At 38.9% G+C, this 16552-nt stretch overlaps 1 protein-coding gene across 2 annotated transcripts in view; it reads right to left on the reverse strand.

The window, feature by feature from the left end:
• The window catches only part of arhgef10la (Rho guanine nucleotide exchange factor (GEF) 10-like a), a 154517-nt gene that overhangs the window by 62329 nt on the left and 75636 nt on the right, over positions 1-16552 (reverse strand). For both annotated transcript variants that reach the window (XM_059328377.1, XM_059328376.1), the window contains one exon: positions 12737-12837. In XM_059328377.1, the coding sequence (XP_059184360.1) occupies positions 12737-12837 (101 nt within the window). The remainder of the gene's footprint in view (positions 1-12736; positions 12838-16552) is intronic.

The following is a 16552-nucleotide window of genomic DNA, read 5'->3' on the forward strand; positions in this document are numbered from 1 at the left end:
TTGGGTTTACCAGACAATAACAGCTATCCTCCAAGGTCCATCTGCTGCATTTGTCTCTTTCTATCTGTCCTCTGTGCAGACAAGCTTCTTGGTTCATGCATATTCAATGACTTGTCCAAAGAATGCATAGGTTTAGGAGCTATATTTGGTAATACTTTGATTAACTTGACCCCTAACATTAGGGAAGGTCTGGCAGAAGTGGCGTTGACACTGTACTCTGATACATAGTTGATATAACTTCATAAAAGCAACTTCCAACTGAAAAAAAAGTGCAATAAAACGGACATGTGCAATTCAACTGATATGTGCAAGACATACCTCATCTATAATTTTGTAGCATTTTCAGTAGTCATTTATTTATTTTTAAACGTATTTATTACATCACGCGTCCTTTTTCTTGTTTCTGTCCTTGTTTTGGCTTGGCATTTTAAAATGTTTTACTCATGTTGTTCTGTGTAAAGATTGTCTTAACTATGCACTTCATGCAGTGGCACCTTCAATTTTATAGTTGCTTATACTATGACAATGAAGGCTATTTGATTTGATTTTGATCTGAAAACATCTAGAGTCTCCTTTTCTCATTTGTGTGTGAACTCCAGCATCAGATATTCCAGAACAGATATCACAGAGAAAACTGTATTTCTTATGTTTTGTTCCATGTGTTTAGTCTTTGTTTCGTCAGGGTAAAGTGCCTTGTGAGTTGTGCCTCAGATTATGGTAACATCATGTTGGATTTACCATAAATAGAACTTGCTGACTGAAAAATAAAAAAAAAACCTTCATGTCAGCCTCCTAATGGTAATTACAAGTAGGGGCCTAGGACATGTGAGTTACTGTGGCTCCCAATATATACCAATTAGTGTCAAACGGCAGAAGTGTGCTGACACAAGATGCAAACCGCAGCAAAGCCACTGAAAACAGCAGTCAGAAATAATAAAAATCTAGTTATTTTACTACGAATACAATGAACTGTGATCGATTAGTTAAATGTAGAGGATATGTCAAATACATTAAAATGTAGTTTTCATTGATTGCAGTGGAAACAGACAGACCTGATCAATGGCAGGCCTGTCGATACAAAATTACTCAGTGTAATAGTTAATCTGCTATAGAAAACAGCAAAGCAAGCTGAACAGCATGTGCATACAGCCTTTAGATAAACATCTTAAACAGATAAAAGATAAATGTGATTTGAGCTTCATGACAAAAGAGGCAGAGAAAATTACAGACCATACAGATAATATCTAATCCACAACTTCCCCGGACAAACACTGTCAGAAAACTGTCGAAATATTGTGATTTCACTGCTTTAAAAAAAAAAAAAAAAAGGGAAAAAAACAAACATTTAACTCCATTTGGCTCAAGGGGCTGCTCTTAAAACTGCTTCACACTGGAGCTATCTATAACAGAAAATCAATACTGCATTAGACCAGTAATAAACTAACAAAATTATTAGGCAGAAGGCAAGGATGCAGTCTGAGCATCACCGCATTTAATATTTATATCAATGAGTTGTCACTTGGGCTCACTGTGGAACAGGAAATAAAATGTCTCCCATATGCAGACTGACTTATAATATTCTCTACAGCATAATAACTGCATAGCATAAACTATCAAGTATCAAAACAAAAAAAGAGTAACTGATTCAGAAAAGACCCAAGAGTCAGAAATGCAGTTGTCTAAAAAGACATGCATGCTGAGGCATATATTAAATTAAACTTGTCTAGATGCAACAGTTCCGCAAAGTTCAAAAAAGGGAGGAGTGGATATATTTTTACAGAACACGCTGCCACCTGATTGGGCCGTGAGTGCTCCAATTGTCTCAGGACAAACCAATAACAAGTCCATCAGAGACCTTTGCCCATAGTCTTGGAGCTGAAGTTATATCCACTTCTAACTTCTATTTCCAGTGACAAATAAAATTGGAAAATTACATTAAAGCTGGATCTGCAGTTGCTGCATGGATGCACTGGATGGAAGACTGCTGACAGTTAGATTGGTGGAGCGATTCTCAGGCAGGGGTGCTTGTACCCCAGTGGGCACCTCTGCAGCTGCCGGGAGGTATGTGAAAAGATTATAGCCTCCAACCCTCAGTTCATTTTTTGATTTCCAAGGGCCGGTATCATTGAGCACAGACCAAAAAGTCTCTGAATAGACCTACAACCATTTAGAGAAATGAAACGTGACCCCATGCCAACTGGAGCAACAAAGTGACACATGTAAGTTGTGGTGGTTTCAAGCAGGAAAAACATGGCAAACTAGTCACAAACTGTTTCTGAAAACATTTGAGGCAATAAATAGGCAACACAGTAACAGAATCTTGATTCATATATGACCAGTGCTGACTAGCTTGATCAGAGTTTTGTGAGTCGAGCTAGACATTGTCAACATCAGAAACATTAATCAGTAGCTCAGGGAGTTAAGTAGAAAAAGTAGTAGTGGGTCAAAAATGACCCGCATTCATTTCCGATATCATTTAATGCTGCTGTGTGTTTCTGTGCTCTATCTTTTGATACCAACTTATTTTATGATTGAATATTCCAAATATTATTAAAATATCTTGTTTTTGATAACAACAGATCATTATTTCCATTTTGCCTCTCATACTTTATGAAGAAAAACAGTTTTTGTATTATTACATAGCTAACTACTTGGCTAAGTAGCTTGCTAAGTTAACTATTTAGCCAAGAAGTTTGCTAAGTAGTTGGCTTAGCAAGCTACTTAGCTAAAAAATGGATATGAGTCATTTTTCACCCATGTTGTGCATTACAAGAGTAGTGACACAAAAAGGGATTTTATTAAAAAATAATAAAGGAAAACATAAAATTAGGATGTATGATGATCAAAAACAAACTAATTGAGGAAAACCTGGAAAATTAAATGATGAAACTAATTTATTGCAAAGATTTAGAACATAAACATAAAAACACATACATATTGGGTCACTTTAGACCCATGTTGTGCATCAAAGGGTTAAAAAAAAAAAAGCCATACTCATGTTATGGAAGAAAATGAACACACAAGTACTTTTACAAATTGGTGTGAGGTGATGTGTATATTTGCTGTCAGACGAGTAGAACTACCAGATAAAAATAAGCCGACGGACTTGACACATCTCCCACCAACCCTGAGTCAGCTGTAACACCTGAACAGCATGTTCTGATTAAGAGTGTATGAAAACTAGTGGGCAGAATAGCAGGGAAGGTGAAATAAATAGCTAACAGTGCTAAAAAAAAAAACCCTGTTGAAACTTCCAGCTTCTGCCAGTCACTGGTAATGCAAACTCGACCAAACCTTCTAAAGATAGACCAAACTCACATATCAGATATTCAAGGATTGCTCTGCCTTGAATGAAAAACAAAATAATATCCATATTGAAAGCATGTGGTACTTGAGCATACTTGACAGAGCTCAAATAAAAAAAGGTTGGAAACCACTAAATTAGTGACCCTGCATTCATAGAAGTAGGGTCACAACATGACCCCATTTTAACTTCAAATAATCAATTTTATTTCTCACAAGAAATCATAAAAGGTACAATTCCCGTGAATTGCAAACCGGGCTGCCACTACAACGTTTGTGTTTTTCATTATAAAGCAAAGGGTGTAGGCCAGATCTGCACACAGTAAAGGGTCACCCTATTGAGTCGCCCCTGGCACTCCAAGATACAACTAAGTCTCAGCAACACAAAGCACACACAGCTCCAAAAATACCGCTGCATATCGACGAAGGCACGGAGTTCACCCAGCTCACCCTCCAAAGCCTGCACACTTGCTTGCTGGATGCCCCGCAGAGAAGATCCATGAACAGCATCTGTTTAATTCAACTACTCTTGACCCAGGGCCCCCTCCGATGTAAAGATGGATATGGATCGTGTGATCTTGTTTGTCCATGGTGAGTCCTTAGAGGGCTGGGCCACATATCGATTAAAAAAAAAATCGATATATTTTTAAATGTGATATGGAATTAGACCATATCGCATATATCTATATATTTTAAAAAGTCTTTCTCTATATATAAATGCTGCCCTTATAGGGTTTGTCATATTTAGTTCATTTGTAATGTTCGTCATTCTTTTCTCATATAAATATATTGATTTCAGAAAAAGATTGGCCTATTTTTTTCATTTTTATTTACGATTTTTTTTATTTAAATGTGCACTTTATGGAGTTTTGATTTTTTTTAAAAGGCACTCCTGTTGTTATAGTATTTATACTAACTACAACTAATATTTGTAGAATTGACATACGGGCATACTTTAGCATAAATTTAGCATAAACTTAGCTGACGGAGGGGCGGCTGGGAAGATCCACACCTTCTGGAATAGTGTTGCCCCATGCAAGGGTGGAGTCTGCTTAACATCTGAACTCCCAAATACCCCCAAATATGCAGCCCTTCAGTCAGTGCTCCTTTAGAATATTAGCAATTGCCAGACTTACCGCCCCCCTAACTCCCACTACCTTTTTCTAAAGCATCCCTGTCCTCTCCCCTGTCCTCTGCTTAAGTACAAATAGAATAGTGTTATGTGGTTTGATTTCCAGTTTGTTTCCCATTTAGAGCTGTGTATTACCACTGGGTTCTTTTTTAGTGCACGCGGTGCAAAAAATTCTGAGGAGATATTGACAAAAGGTGTATTGAGTTAGAATTGCAGACCCTCCCTCATTAATGCGTAAACATATAACAGTCCCCCTTGATAGTGCTGCAATGTATCTGCAAATACAATGAGAGGAATTTGTACCTTGCTGAGCAATAACTTTATGTAGAACTGCGGTCAATGTCCACTACAAATGAAATTCTTGTAATGATGTAAAAGACTGCGAAACAAGTTATTCCACAGAAAATTGTTCCTGTCACAAATGTAGTAACACTTTGCCACTTTTTGTGTTTTGAAAAAAAAAATTACATGCACTCCACTGTGCTGCAGTTTAATATATACAGTGTTAACTAAAGGCAATCTATATGACTGATGAGATTCCACAAGCCTCAGGCTAAGGTCAGTTCTATCGAATGTGTACTCAGTTTCAGCCACTGTGCAATAACTATGTATAACAACATCATTTGTGAAGGTGTGGGGTTGGAATATGAAGTAGTTAGATTTAGTTTCTCACTTTCTTTATTCCAATCATGCTTTTGTTTCAAGTCTTTTGCTGATTAAGATTAATTTGCAGAGCATGGCGCTCTATCAACCCCAGTGACACAAAGGGCAAAGATATAGACTAATTAAATACACCAGTGCAATTGATATTTCCCATGGATCAATGCAAGTGTGGGATCTGTTAATTAAATCCGTGATAATGTTTACTCATCATAAACATTTCCCATGTTTGAGCACAGCGAGATAGGGAGATAATCTTTGCTGTCTGACGGATTAATTTTAGGGCTAAGGGAAAATCCCTCCAGCACATACAGAGTGAATGCCTTTTTTGTGAGGGGGGATGTTCATATTAAAAATGTTATCAAAGGAAATCTTTCCAGCTTCTTTATTGAGAAGACATACTATAACTGCACAAAACAAAGAGATAACGACTGCACATAAGGTACAGCTCATGTAATTTAAGCAAAGAAACCAGCCGCCACAGCAGTCGAGCAATCAGAGTCCTCTGGTTAATGAAAGCCAAGCCCTCAGTCTCCTAAAGCCCATGCAGCAGGCTGGATTTTGCATTCTCCTCCCTTTGCTTGTCTCCTTTGCGGTATACATCGGCATGGCACAGGTTATCACACAGTGGATTAAGAAGGCGTGTCAGAGTGTGTGCAAGAACCTCCAAGCTACACTCCACTCATCTATTGATCCACGTGCGAGGGAAAAAGCGAGAGACCGGCACACTTAGCAGTGTAACCACAGGCAACAGCCCCCTGCCTGCCCTCTGTTCCCTGCAGTGGGACTGATTGCTTGTCTCAATCATCCTTGCACCCCCTCGCCACCCACCCCCGCCTCCCCCTCTACACATACACACACACATAAACACTTATGCCCACACAACAGCTCCCTCACATTGCCCACATTCATTCCTCTGTTTCTGTCTCCAACGTCTTTGCAGCAATCTCTCATGATTTGACGGCCTCTTGTTCTTCTTGTGAGGGCCATCAAAGTCTGCAGCCTTAACCCTGTCTGAAAGGGCTGGGACTGCATGGTAGGAAGCAATTAATTCTGCAGTGAGAAAGCCCATTAATTAGGAAATGCTTCTGGCTATTTCACGAAGACCCTTCAGAAACAGTAGGGCCACTTGGAGAGGCATAAAAGATGCAGTGCCACACCAGGTTATTAATGGACCCCGGGGCTTTTGGCGAAGCACCACCGTGGGGTAATTCTAACTTTCTATTTCGGGGCCTCATAACTACACCACGTGCACTCACAAAGTGACAAATGCTGTTTACTGGGAATGTCTCTTATCAAGCTTGGCTGCCATATTATATCTTGTAAAGCCTGACCACCGGAGCAGCTTCAGCATTGTGTAAAAGCACAACAATCTCTTTTTTAAACCACCATCTATGGGTTGGTTATGTAGATGCTTCGGGTGCAAAAAGGCTTCAGAGAAAGCCTCACAGCATTAACAAGGCATTGTTAATGGACATTACACTGATATGACCTTAATGCAGCATGTGGGAATGTCACTTAAAGCCACTGATATTCACACATGTGGCACAGGGAAGGCTGTTAAGTACAGCAGTGGGATGCTGCTGTGTTTCTCTAAATGGAGGTAGCAGGATAAACAGTGGTGTGAAGATGGGTCTGGGAAAATGAGTTTTGTGATGTCTAATCACTCACTAAATCATGCATGAGAACATTAGCTATTTGTGGTGTCCACCATTCAGGGACATTTCAGAGCACGGCACCCATTTCAAACTAAACAAGACCACGGTTCGGTGCGTTTGAAATGCCGATTCAACTGTAGGTCTCCCTTGAGCACAGGGCAGGCTTGCCTCCGCCTGCAATGACGAGGAAGACTCGATGACAGTACACCATCCGTGAAATTAAATCAACAACTCACTTATTGTAATTACATTTGGTTAAATGGGAAGGCAAAGTGTGGGTGTAATACAATTAACATGTAATTGTCATCCTGACCAGGTTGGTGCTGATCTATTTTCCCAAGGGATCCAATGAAATCCATCACCCCGCCCTCATCTCCACCATTTGTTTTTAAATGAATGATTTGATGAGTACCAGCATTTCACACAGCTGCTGTGTGTGTAGTCATGAGTAAAATATTATATGTGATCTAGATGCTGCAGCTAATAACTTGAAATGATATGCTTCTTACTCATTTTTTAAAATGCCAATTGAGTTATTCTCATATTCTGATATGTTAATGTCACTGTTTTTTAACTAAATTTAGTATTTTGTTCCAGCAATAACAAGTATATTTAAGTATAATAACAGTATAGTAAAATATGACTCATATTACTTTTAAATATTGTAGAACTAGACACTGGTAGACACAGCAATGTTGTTTAAATGTAAAGTAAATGTAAAATACTCTTCATGTTCTGGTTGACATGGTTCTCATGCATAAAAAGTCAAACAAAATTAAATAATTGTTATGTAGACGTGTTCAGGAATCTGGACTTTTATGAAGCATGAGAAGTTTAGAGCAGATTGGACATAGTATGGCAAAAATATAACAATCTCGTGTTTTATGGTGAAACGCCATATTTTACCGCCAAGCCACGCCCACATAGTGTGACGGCCTGTCAAGCTTTTAATAGCTTTTGATCCTAAAGGCCTTATGATGGCAGTCACCAAGTTTGAAGATGATTGAGTTAAATCTGTAGGAGGAGCTAGTTAAAGTATGTGACATGGAAATGGCTGAAAACATTGCAAAATTCTATATTTGATCCAAGATAGCTGACTTCCTGTTGAGTTTTGGGTATTGGTCCAAGAGGCTTTTTGGTGCGTCTCCCCATGATACATATGTGTACCAAATTTTGTTTGTTTACGTGAATGCTCCCCATAGGGTGCTGCTCCGTGTAAATGTTCGAGAGGGCGCTAGTGAGTCATTTTGGCATGCCCATTTCTGACACCAATGAAAAACAAACATTTTCACCAGGATTGACGTATGTTCCAAATTTAGTGAGTTTTTGAATATGATAAAGCCCCCAAAAAAGCGGTTCAATTGCCTGAATAATAATAGACGGACCAATTTCAATATGTACTCACACTGTCGGTGCTCAGGCCCTGATAACCCTCTGAAGTGGAGCGAGAAGTACATCTACTCTTTCCCCACTCATTGAGAAATTCTAGATCTGGCCTCCGACCAGCACACCATCAACTCACTCTCTGTACTGACAAGTCTGCTCTGCACTGGTGGTTTTTTCTTTTAAAGTTTCTTTTGATTGGCTTTCGCAGTTCTGACACATTCAATCTAGTGTGCCTGTTGCATGTTTGAATCTCAAGATTTTAAAGAAGTGCACAGACATCTCCGCCTTCAGTGGAAGGAATGTGAAAAACTCTCCCTGGTGACAAACTTTGCACTCATAAAAGTCAGTCGAGTCGAGGTCAGAAATGTGTTTTTTTCTTATTTCAATCAACATTTCTGAGTGAAGGCGGACTTTAAGGTTAAGTAAAATATGTGATTTAAAATGTGAAGGTGACTGAAAAGACTGACACAGCTGCACTATGACATTATAAAGCAGAAAGTTAAGGCACACATGTCTGACAACCTGCATTCAGTTCCAAACCAGGTTTTTGCACAAAGAGCATGGATGTAATATGCAGCTTTCTTTAAGTATATGGTGCTTGACTCTACCCTTCACTAAAGCTGAACCATAAGCAATACAGCTATTCATATGTCAAATATACATCAACTAGCATATCCAAGTAACCAAGCTGCTATCTCTGTGTTTATGACCTCTTGTCTCTTCAATCATGGCAAACATTTCCATTAACCTGTGTTTTTGAGGTTAAATGAAAGAGAAGAGTCATTGTGTGGGCTGTCGGCTATAAATATGTATCAATTCATAAAAGCCATGTGAGCGGAAGGTATACGTAAGAAGTCCTTGGATGAAAGCCTTGGGGAAAAAATAAATGAACAAGTACAACTTCTTTTGAAATCTTTGTCATTCGGAGTTGTTCCATGTACTTGCTTTCCGGTATAAAAACCAGATTCTGTACAGCCCAGCAACTGTAAAGAAATAAAAGAAACATCCTAAAATGTCACTCATTTAAACAAGAGATGATTGAATCAATATCTTAATGGTTAAAAGATGGTCTTTATTCTGTGTCCTAAGCTTGATATATGGAAATTATCTAATTGATTGATGTCTTGACTGCAGATGGAGTTTCTCCGTAATGATTTCGCTCCTAAAACTCTTATTCCTCTCAAGTTTGTATTTTATTTCTTGTCCTCGCTCGCCATTTAAATTCTTCCAACTCAAAGCGTGTTCTCTTTACACTCAGCTACTTGTCATGTTGGTGATGGAGGAATCGAAGCTTATTTTACTGTTGTTCTCATGGTAACCTGCTCTGGATAGCAGTGTTGGCTAGAGGCCTAAAACCTTGCAGCCTTAGATGTGTTAATTTCCCCCGTTCAGTGGAGTGATGAAACTTTTCTAAGTCAAGGAAAGGCAAAGATTTCAAGTTTATCTCAACTCACGGGAGTATAATGTCTGCGACGAGCACTCGAGGCTACGAGGTAGCGGGATAGCAAATCAGACAGAGACAGATCGGTGCTGACAGACAAACTGTTGCAGAGCCAATCAATACGAGAGTGAAAACAATGTGCAATATTTACATTTTGATAGCGCTATATTCCCTGTCTTCAGGGTGTGTTTTTCAGATGTAAGATCACTAAATGTGTGAATAAATGCTAAATAAATTCAGTTTATTTAATTATTTTGGGCAAAAATACTTAGAAAAACATACATTAAATCTTTCTAAAGTCACAAATATCAGTGTTACTACAGCATGGAGCAACTCATCAATGATAACTTTGGGTAACTTGCATGAATTGACTTTGAATATGACCCATGTCCACGCAGCAGCCACAGGCGAGGGGAGCTGCGTGGTATAACAATGCCACTGCCCTCAGCAGTGCGCCTGCTGAGTTGGTGATAAAGGTATGAGCAACGAGGGAAGGCTGGGGAGACGCTGCGCTTCACTGCAGCCACAGCATCCTCTGTACTCAGCCTGATGTTTTTGATGCCACTCTGACACAACCCAAATACAGCAAGCTCTACTGGAGAGTCTACAGATGTATCGTATGCTTCATGCACCTCTACACACCCACTGCGACAGGAAGTCCAGCAGTACAGGAGAAGAATCCATTGTTGTATGTTATTTTTTATTGTACTCGGCAAGGATGGAGAATCTCAAGATGCAGAGAGGGCTTGTAGAACCTGATAATGTAATAAATTCCCAATAATGTAATAACCCTGATAATGTAATAAAAATCTGCACTTGAGTCCACTGAAAATGTAATAAAACCTGATAATGTAATAACTTCCCGATAATGTAATAAAGTGCATTTCCCAATAATGTAATACACGTTTTACCAATAATGTAATAAAGTATAACACCAAGCTCCTTTAGATTTCAAGAAGCTGTTGAATGCATTTGTGTGTCATGGATACATCCTTTGTGAAAAACGGATGAACGGGTCAAAAGTTAATAAACATTCAACTTTGACCTGTTGGTGGCGCTAGAGCTCTTGAGCTAGAGTTGCATACACAGTATCACCACTTGATTAAATTATGCTGTTAAATTATTACAATATTGGGGAATTATTACATTATCAGGACTTGCAAAATGAAGGCTAACCTGAAAGTGTAATAACCTCCCATTAATGTTATATTTTATTACATTATTGGTAAAAAAGTGTATTACATTGTTGGGAAATGCACTTTATTACATTATCAGGAAGTTATTACATTATCAGGTTTTATTACATTTTCAATGGACTCAAGTGCAGATTTTTATTACATTATCGGGGTTATTACATTATCGGGAATTTATTACATTATCAGGTTCTACAGGGCTTGTTTTTTTCTGACTCCACAGCAATTGCATCAAATGTTATTATAAAGCAGGAACTCTTTGAAGGCTCCTTCTTGACCTTCCTTCGACCCAAAGTATTATAGATCCTCTCAGCTATGCATGGATAGTAAAAACAAGGACGAATAAAATCATCTAAGAAAGACATTTAATTGAGTGCCCTTTAATCTACCTCCAATGGCTTCCTCTGAACTCTTGAATGTTTCTGTGCAGACGCTCACAGCAATGGCCTCTGGGATCCGGGAAGCCACAACAATATGATTGGAGCTACACTCAAGCGCAGTGTTGAGAGACACACCGCATGCACAACAAACCCAGAATAAAGTGTGTGTGACAAGGAAGAGCGCTTAAGGCGACGCAGAGAGTAGGAAGGGATGGGGAAAAGAGGACTAGGGTGGTGAGTGGGTTGAATATGCGTGCACTCATGGCCAAATAAGCAGATTAATGTCCTCAGTAGTCCCGTCTCTGTATTTGCCACTGGATGACAGCACGCATTGATGAACCCCAGAGAGGAAGACCTCCAATACTACAGCGTGGCCAGACTGCATAGTAGGCTTAGGCCTGGGCACATCGAGGCAAGGGTTGGAGGAAAGAGGTTATGAGGATAAAAAAAGAACTGTGCTGCTCCCTGCTGGGCAGGGTCTGGCCAAGACTTTCCTCCGTGGCTATTGACCACTGCTGAGTCTCCACAATCAGTGAGAGATCCAAAATTTGAAAGAGGAAGACTTAGCCTTATCAACAATTGATGGTGCAGAATTTAAAGGAATTCAAGTGCTTTTTCAGCACCTAGTATGTAGGGCTGGGCGATATATCGATATAAAAAATATATTGATATATTTTTAAATGTGATATGGAATTAGACCATATCGCATATATATTGATATAGTTAAAATTTGTGCTGTGATCCTTGCTCCAGGCAAACTGCTTTATATATAAAGGCTGCCCTTACTAGGGTTTTTCACATTTAGTTATTTTGTAATGTTTGTTAGTTTTTTCTCATATAAATATATATTTATTTCAGAAAAAATTGGGCTATTTTATTTTATAGGCTATTTTTATTTAAGAAATGTTTTATTTAAATGTGCACTTTATGGAGCTTTGATTTTAAAAAAGACTTAAAGAAGGTTCTCCTGTTGTTCTACAGTATTTATGCTCACTTAAATAAACGGTTTCAATAAAACTACTTGTGACATGTCATATTTGACTTTGACTGAACATTTGCTCTCACTTTACGATAAAAAATATCGGGATATATATCGTATATCGATATTCAGCCTAAATATATCGGGATATGACTTTTGGTCCATATCGCCCAGCCCTACTAGTATGTAGCTTGAGTCCTAACTGTGCAACACAGTTTTTCCTGAATGACGAGTAAGGATAGTAATAGATAGATTGTATTTTAGAACAGAGGTTATTAATTTAATGTTGTTTCAAAAGTTTGCCTGTTTCTTCAGCACATAAACTTCAGATGACCCAGTTGAGAGTCTCAGCTTTTCTCTGATTATAAGTTGTAACACCAGTTGTACACTTAGCCAACAGACAGTGAAGCAAACACTGATGGTGTGTCTGAGCTTCCGACTTAAAACATTGTTATTACATTTCATTGCATTACATCATTCTGTTTAAATAGAAATGGCATAGTAATCCTTTTGTGTGTGTGTGTGTGTGTGTGTGTGTGTGTGTGTGTGTGTGTGTGTGTGTGTGTGTGTATGTGTGTGTGTGTGTGTGTGTGTGTGTACTTACTTTGTGCAATCTTGGCCAAGTGCAGACGGTTGACCCAGGAGATCTTGCTGAGGGGGTTGGGAGTGTTGAGGACCACCATGAAGCTGACAGGACGGCCTGACCTGCAGGAGAACAGACACACAAACACACGGGTATATTGATTCTCAATTTTTAACATGTTTGTCACAAAGCCTTCACCACACAACACAGAATCTAAACATTTTTTTGCTGGTTTACTCTCTTTTTTCTTTCATTTCATCATTTGATCAGCATGGCCAGTCTCTGTTGTTGTTGTTACAGGAGTGATCTTGGTATTTATGAGGATTTGACACCAATATGGAACGGCTACAACTGCCTTTCATTGTGAAATCCTGTATCGTGTAATGACAGTAAAGCTGAACCCTGAACCAGAATGCATTCCTTTTCACAAGAATAAAAGTGTGTGCCAGTGTCTTTTTGCAACCACGTCTTCTAGAAATGACTAAAATGTTACCATAGTGTTTTCCAATGACGTTGTACTGACAAACTAAATCAAAACCAGGATTATGTTCACAGTCGTACTTGACAAATGAACCTGCATACCGTTATATATCTATATCTATATAAACGCAGGACATGCAGGTATGTTGGAAAGGAAAAGATTAAACTACTTGGCATTGTCAGTAAACAAAGTTAATTTTATCTTCTTTTCTCCACTTTAAAACTTTTGCCTCACAGCAAGAGGGTCACAAGTTCGAATCCAACCTGCGGCTCTTCTGTGTGAAGTTAACATGTTCTCCCCGTGTCAGCTCTCCAGTTTTCTCCGGCTTCCTCCCACAGTCCAAAGACATGCAGCTTAGGTTAAATTGATGCCTCTAAGTTGTCCGTAGGAGTGAATGAGAGCGTGACTGCTTGTCTGTCTCTATGTGACCTGTGCAGGGTGTACGCCGCCTCCTGTGTCAGCTAAGATTGGCTCCAGCCCTCCGATTTTGGATAAGCGGTTAAGGATAAGGATGAAAATCCAGCTTCCCAGTTAACTACAGACACATTACAATCTCTGTAAGTAATCACTTTAACACGAACTTAGCTGCTGACAAACTGACACTCACACACAGAAAATACTCAAATTACACTGAAAAAAATGACAAATGGACCTTGACAGTGGCCACGGAGGACCCCAAGACTTTTCCATCACTTCTTACTGTGTGCACTTTATCAGGTTGAATGTACTAGAGCTTTATCATGACCACAGAGCAGGAACATCTAGGATTTTTTTTAATATAAAATGGGCACCAGTGCATTTTTGACATATCCTGCAAATGTGCTTTATAAAAACAGAAAGCTGAACAATGCAGTCAGAGTAACAGGGCACCAACAAGAAAAAGAAATTCTTCATTTCATGGGACTTTAGGTTTAATACATCAAGACTTTTTCTGTCAGAACAGCTGCTTGCCTGCTTGTAGTTTTACAGAGGTTCAGTCCAGTAAGCTAAGGCTTTGTGAGTTTGGCTTGCACGTCAACATTCAGGGCAGGTTGCGTTGAATACACAGCCTGGTCACAGTAAATCGCTTCTAGGTGGGTTCCCAAGCTTAAAATGCCACTAATGTGTGGGCTCCGCTGGGATCGGGCAAGACTAGTACAGGCTGTGATCAGAGTGTGTTTTTTCTGTTGACAATTCAAGCTCAGACACAGTAGGAGATAAGATCTGAGGTGTGTGTGTGTGTGTGTTATGTGTGTGTGTGTGTGTTCTTGTACTTCCTACATAGTGAGGACGGGAACATGTTTTTAACCAACAGAGTGAGGGGATTTTTGCAAAGTGAGGACATTTCGGCCGGTCCTCACTTCTTTAAAGGCTTTTCAGAGATTTCAGACCTTGTTTTAGGGTTAAGGTTACAATTAGGTTTATGTTAGGATTAGGGTGGCCATTTAGTTGTGATGGTGAAGGTTAGGTTAAGGGTTACGGTAAGGGGCTAGGGAACAAGGTTATTATAGTTAAAGAAAGCGAAAACAAAATAACGAAAACTAGAATTGAAAAAACATTTTAGTTAACTCAAATAAAAAGAAAAATGGGAGTTTTAGAAAAAAATGATAATTAACTGAAACTGTATAGTGTGGTTACAAAACTAACTAAAACTAACTAAAATTATAGTGAAAAGGTCCTTCGTTTTCATCTCTGTCAACTTTTTTTTCATACATAATGAACAACAACAACAAAAAACAAAAACTAACTAGGACTGCGCGCAGTACTTAACGGGCCCTCGCAGGACACGCGTGTCGGGCATGCTGCCGTTGGGGTTTATGCGTTACAGGGACCAGTCTATACCACCCCTATGAATTTCATTGCCTTAAGTCTTATGGTCTGGGCACAGTGACACTTATTAAATTAAACTGCCGCCAGAGCGCCACCTAGGGGCCGATCAATGAAATCTTTAAGGGTTATCCTCAGGAGGGCATTGACAATAAGTATACCAAGTTTGGTGTTAATCCAACAAACGGATTTGGAGATATAAAATACTTCAATTTAAAGAGCGCCACCTACTGGTCATCGCCCAAAATTTTGCAGCGAGCCTCAAGGGCTCATGAGGAAGTAGTAACCTGAGTTTCATGTCATTCAGACACAACAACGTGGAGATATGCAACACTTTGTGTTATGTGTTGAAAATAGCGCCACCTGCAGGAAGTTGTTATTTAATAACTTGAGTATTCTTTGGGTAACCAAAATTCTTTTAATAACTTTTTGTCATGAGGGTCCATAGATGCTGTGTGCAAAGTTTGGTGCAAAACGATGAAATTGCCTAGGAGGAGTTCGAAAAAGTAGGTTTGCGACATTTCGCGAATTTGCGAAAAAAAATGGTAGGCGAAAATGGGAGTGGCCTATATCACGAGATTCAGCACAACTCAGTGAACGAGTGGGTATAAGTTTTTTGAATGTGCGATAAAGTATGTGGAAGTTATTAGCCAAAACGCACGTTCCTTTATTATAGCGCCACCTAGTGGTGAAAATTCAGGATGACAATAGATTATAAAATTTTTCACCATGTCTGACTTATATTTAAAGTTTCATGAGTTTTGGGGTATGTTCAGGCAGTGAAATATGCGATCATTTGGGAAGAAGAATAATAATAAAAATAAAAAGAATAATCATTCGAAATACAATAGGGACCTCGCAGGTCGTTGCCTGCTCGGGCCCTAATAAATAATAAACGAAAACTAAAGCATTCCAAAAAAATAAATACAAACTAAAACTAGCAAACTCACTCTAAAAATTAATTAAAACTAACCGAATTTGAAAACAAAAATTCACAACCCAATTAAAACTAAAACTAATGAAAAATTTAAATTGATTATAACCTTGCAAGAGAATTCACTATTCCAATGAGGGTCCTCACAAAGATAGAAGTACAAGGGAGTGTGTATGTGTATGTGTATGTGTGTGTGTGTGTGTGTGTGTGTGTGTGTGTGTGTGTGTGTGTGTGTGTGTGTGTGTGTGAGAGAGAAAGAAAAGGAGGGGAAACAGAGATAATGTGAGTGTATGTGTCAGCTTATATGAAGACAGAAATACTTCAATATATCATCAAAAAAACAGTTTTTTAAGTATCAAAATGCCCCCTGTATGCTGGTTAGATCTGTCGCTGGCAAAAAAATGCTTGCTCACGTGTATTAAACAAACCCCACTTGAGCATATTTACAAATTATAAAACTCAAATGTCCATCTTAACTGGTAATTCTCCATGCTGTTTTGTTTGCTGTATAACAGTTTTCTCAGCCTTTCTTGAGAAGTGATTTAAATCTCAATAAGCCTTTTACCTGGCTCAGTAAAGGCAGAAAAGGGCACGAATACCAAACATACAAAATCGA

Source organism: Centropristis striata, chromosome 3 (assembly GCF_030273125.1).
Source record: "Centropristis striata isolate RG_2023a ecotype Rhode Island chromosome 3, C.striata_1.0, whole genome shotgun sequence".
NCBI lineage: Eukaryota > Metazoa > Chordata > Actinopteri > Perciformes > Serranidae > Centropristis > Centropristis striata.